The following is a 4,866-nucleotide window of genomic DNA, read 5'->3' on the forward strand; positions in this document are numbered from 1 at the left end:
TAGGAAGAAGTGCAAAAGCATCCGGATCAAACAATCATTGTTTTTCTTTCCATTTCTTTTCTTTTCTTTTCATTTCCTTATGAATTAAGAATTCGATGGACTTTACATTTAATACAACGAGACGAAATATTTGATTTTTACCTCAATGCTAATCAGTGGCATTAACACGTGTTTTAATCAATAAAAACAATTAAATCAACTGAATGTAACAAAATGCTCGATCATTGTGACTGTTTCAAATGTTGATATGAAAAGGCACATTAAATCACCACAACAGAATATATGCAATATAAGCCATCGTAAGTATATCCGTACTGGGGACGGAGCATTGAAAAGTTCGCTCGTCAATTTTTCTAATTTTGCTAATTTATAATGGAATTAAAATTAAAACTTGTGTCTCAATTTATTATAACGTTTGCGCGACCCTGTTGTCCTTAATTTTTATATCAATAGTACACCATCTTTCTTTTTTTGTCAATAAAAGTAAATTTTGTATTTTATCAACTGAGGTTAAGATAAAGTCACGAAAAGTTAATATCTCTTATCCGTGCCAGTCAATCAATTGATTAATATTATTAGTTTATCATCGTTACTATGCTGATATATTAATATCAACATATTTAATGACATACTACAAAAGAATTTTGTTAAAATTCACTTATTTTCATTCCATTGTCCTACCATCAGCCGTCATTGTGATTTCATAGAAACAAGTTTGCGCGAACGAGCTCTTGCTTCTGTACGTACGTTTGTGTACTCAAACCATAGAACATTGGGTATGAGTGTGGTGTCACGTAAAAGTAGATATTCCGATAACTTCCTGAGCAAATAAAGATAAATGTATACATGCGTATATACATATATATATATATATATATATATATATATATTAGCATTATCATAAGTAATTTTAGTATATTTAAAATTATTTATTATAAAAGATTTTTGACAAAACTTGGAGCTTTATATTTGTAAATATGAATTGTAATATACTATTTATTCTTATCGATATTTAGTCATAAACCAAAATTTGCATGCTCGCTATTAAATATATTATCAACGTACTCACCAAGTCACAATTACAGGGAAATATGATGTTAAAACTAAATGTACAATTGTAAACCAAATTATGCCTAAAATAATGCCAATTATTGCTCCACACAGTACTTGGGAATGAGAATGATATTGAAGGTAAATTCTGCTATATGTCACTAATTCAGCCAGCGCTATGCATGCAGCTATAATAAGTACTCGCCAAAATCGTTCAGATACCGTGCTATTACTGTTTTGATGTAATCTGCAAGATAATGAACACGTCGTATGAACAAGTAAAGGGACAGATGTAATACAATGTGGCAAAAAAATAAAATCAAGTATTTTAGTATCATACGTTACCTGATTAATACAAATAAAGTCATGTATGCGGCAAAGAACCACATGAATTGCGCATGAGTAGATGGCATACCGTATTCGGAGTATAATACATCTCGCCGTATTGGCCTCGCTTCTTGAATGGTATGTTTCAAAAGAAGATTTACAATTTCGTTAATCGTAATCCCACCAAGGAATGCAATCTAGAAACGAGCAAGAAAATTTGTCGATTATATTAAAGCGTTCGATTTCTCCGTCCTTGTCGCTAGGTAAAAGCATGAAATATTTAAATACAATTACCGTATGTAAGTCTCGTCTAAAGAGTACCAATGTGATAAATCCAGCGAGTATGGCGAAGGGCATGAGACTTATTAAAGCTAGTAGCAATCCAAAGATATCTCCTAAAAGCGATCGATTAAGAATTACTTACTAAATGCTTGAGATCTGTTAATTTGCTGATTATTGTTTTAAATTATCGATGGGTGATCGGAGAAGCAATTGATGGCGAGTAACTTGAAATTGAAATATTAAGAAACACTGGGCTTGAAGCAAGTACAACATAAATCATTAACAAGTGAAAAGGGATAATTTTAGGTGACTTATACCAACGTACAAACAATGTCTATTATTTAAAATGCATTAAAGCAACGAACCTTCGTCAACTCATTTAGCAATCCATATGCGCGCAGCTTGAAAAATACCTATCGGTCCTAACTATTGGCCATTATAATTTATAGGTTATGTGCACTCGGGTAAACTTTGAGTAAAAATTGCAAGGTAAAGGCTTGATCGCGTTGATAACTGAGCGCACACGACAAAGAAACGAAAAAATAATGATCCGGGCACAATTGGCAATAAAACGTTAAACGGGGCTCTCGCGTGCTCTTAGAAAATGCAGCCGGGCTGCTAACCGCCAACTGGCTTCATTCATCCGAGAGTACGGGCGAACGCAAAAGAAGGAGCCGGCGAAGGTCCGAGCGACCGCGAGATCAGCTACTGGAGAAACGAGGTTCGACCGACCGACCGACCGACCGACCGACCGACCGACCGACCGACCGACCGACCGATGGACGAGGAGGGACAGCACGGAGACGCGAAAAATCATTGACAAATTCGGCTCAGCAGGCAAGCTGCCACGCGAAAAGCGGTTAGTAAATGGCGGTCCGGGCATCAAGGCCGCCCCGCCAGGTATTCTCCGGTTCCCACGGCGCTGGCCTTTTTTTACGCTCACCTTTGGGATACTCGACGAGGGTGAGGGCCAACGGCACCCAAGCTGCGGTGGCTCCGACATTGCCGGCCGTGGCGTCGTCCCCGGGCTCGAGCTCGCCGAGGTCGCCGAGGTTGCCCTCGTCCGAGGAGGCCATGCCTCTCTGGCTCCGGCGTGCGGCGCAAATCTGAGCCGCCGAGCGGACCACCGCGAGCTACCCGAAAGCCCCGATTAGCTAATGGGTGCGCGCGACGCGCGCTGCGAACGCCGGCGCAGCTTTTCCGCGCGCTCCTCTCGACACCTTGTCTTTTCTTCCCACGGCACCTCCGACTCGCCCTCACCCCCTCCGCCACCTCTTCAGCCAACACCGCCGCCACCGCCGCCACTGCCGTCACCCCGTCGACCCGCAGCGGTTGCTCCACGGAGGCTGTGGATCCCCACGGCTGTTTTTGGTCTCGTTGCACTTGGCTGTCGACTGGCGCCTCGCGAGGCGCGTTTATTTATTGGGAACTCGATTCGGCGCCGAGAAGAAAGGTGCTGTTGCGAATTACTCGTAACTTTCTCCATCCGGCTGACCTCGGCATCGCGTGTCTGCTGAGCCGCGAAGATTCGCCTTTTTCATACGGAGAGACGATGAAATACTCGGCTCTATTGATTTTTCCTTCTTTTTTCCTCTTTTTGTTTATACACACGCATGCACACACACACGCGCACACACGCGCACACACGCGCACACACACACATATACGTGTGCGTATAACGCGGGCGTTAGCGCGTTTATTGGTATTGCACGTTAGAAATAGATATTAATTAACAAATTGTTTTTTATTAATTTTATTAATTAACAAATCACTTTTTGTTTGTTTTTATTTGTTGTTATCGTTTGTTGTCGTTGTAGTCGTAGTCGTAGTCGTCGTCGTCGTCGTCGTCGTCGTCGTCGTTGTTGTTGTTGCTTTATGATTGAGTACTAAAATTTACGACGAATGAACACTGTGGGCTTGCAGCGTTCTCGATAATTCTCCATAATTTGTTTAAATCTTTGCTCGAAGCTCGAAGCTCCCTCCGTCTGCTTATTCTCGTGCGCTGCGACGAGCTGCCAAGTATGTTTTATCCGAAGCAAATGGCTTTCGAGCAGAGACTGTTGCAATTACCATTTACGGGGGCGTATAAGCGAAAAAAGGACGAGTAAGACTTAACTTGGCTGTTAATAAGCAGTCGGCTCTCGGATACTGAACGCGCACACACAATTCGTCGCATTTAGTATTAATGGTTTATCGAGCGAATCTTTCAATTGTAAATTGAAATGAATATTGAAATTCCAGTGGCACGGGCAGATTGTACTGTTTAATAATAAATAATTAATATGTACAATAAACCATGCGTCGGCTGTTAACGTCTCTAGGCTGGGCTTTTCTATAGATCGAAGCGATATAAATATAACTCGACAGTTCATCGACAAATGCATATTTTTGGCTATGTTTAGCCAGAATAATTAACTCTGTTTACGATATTTTAATCATCGGAGCGCACTCGGAGGGGATCAGTGGCAAAAGTCATGCGGATATTTAATGAACGAGTGAACGAGCAAATCGCTTAACAAAAAAAAACAAAAAAAAACACTTTTTTTTTATACCTAACAAGATGAGTAAAAGTCGAATACATAATTTATTATGTGGTTTGTATTGGTAATGTAGAAGACCATTGGAATGACGAAAGCCACATAATAGCCATTTTATTGTTTAATGGTTAATTAATAGGAGCCGGGGCTACAGCATAACATTCCATACTAACGTTTGTCGCTACACCGCTCATCCTCAACCCGACGCTTAGTCTTTAATGATAAAAAATGTTGACGCTATAAAAAAAAAAAAGAAAAAGAAAAAGGAACATTGTCAGTGTTGAAAAAGACATTTTTCGATATTGCGATTGCGTATCAGTCGCGTTAAGTTTGCACATACTAAACACAATGCAGCAGGTGTGCTAGACTTTTGTGCCGTTTGATGGCTGGGGTAAGGTAAAGCTATGAAAAAGTCACGAAACAACTTTGACATTAATATTGATGGCTCTTGACGGTAGAACCCGATGAACATTAGTTAATATTCTCATGGAAGAATGAATTCAAAGCCCGAATATAAAGTACGTTATAAATCGACCTGGGGAACTTTTTGATCACAACCTCGTATGCAAATCAGTAGAACTGTCGAAGGTCCGGTCAGGCGTGCACTTTCTACCGTTCATCCCTTTACATTATTATTATTATTATTATTATTATTATTGTTGTTGTTGTT

The 4,866-nt window shown here is 40.3% G+C and overlaps 1 protein-coding gene across 1 annotated transcript; it reads right to left on the reverse strand.

Moving 5' to 3' along the window:
• Nucleotides 1-602: 602 nt before the first annotated feature.
• LOC105363320 (dolichyldiphosphatase 1) lies at nucleotides 603-2,735 on the reverse strand. The gene is made up of 5 exons (XM_011500988.1): nucleotides 2,603-2,735; nucleotides 1,672-1,796; nucleotides 1,396-1,574; nucleotides 1,070-1,297; nucleotides 603-820 (listed from the first exon to the last, which is right to left on the reverse strand). The coding sequence occupies exons 1-5, from the start codon at nucleotides 2,733-2,735 to the stop codon at nucleotides 691-693; spliced, it is 795 nt and encodes a 264-aa protein (XP_011499290.1). The 3' UTR covers nucleotides 603-690.
• Between the last annotated feature and the right edge of the window lie 2,131 nt (nucleotides 2,736-4,866).

The sequence above is a fragment of the Ceratosolen solmsi genome, unplaced genomic scaffold, assembly GCF_000503995.2.
Source record: "Ceratosolen solmsi marchali unplaced genomic scaffold, CerSol_1.0 scaffold27, whole genome shotgun sequence".
Taxonomy (NCBI): Eukaryota; Metazoa; Arthropoda; class Insecta; order Hymenoptera; family Agaonidae; genus Ceratosolen; species Ceratosolen solmsi.

Coding starts and splice junctions, on each gene's coding strand:
- LOC105363320 (XM_011500988.1), bottom strand. CDS start 2,735: ATGGCCTCCTCGGACGAGGGCAACCTCGGCGACCTCGGCGAGCTCGAG. Junction 1,575..1,671: donor TTAGACGAGACTTACATACG/GTAATTGTATTT, acceptor GCTCGTTTCTAG/ATTGCATTCCTTGGTGGGAT. Junction 821..1,069: donor TTCCCTGTAATTGTGACTTG/GTGAGTACGTTG, acceptor TTATTTGCTCAG/GAAGTTATCGGAATATCTAC.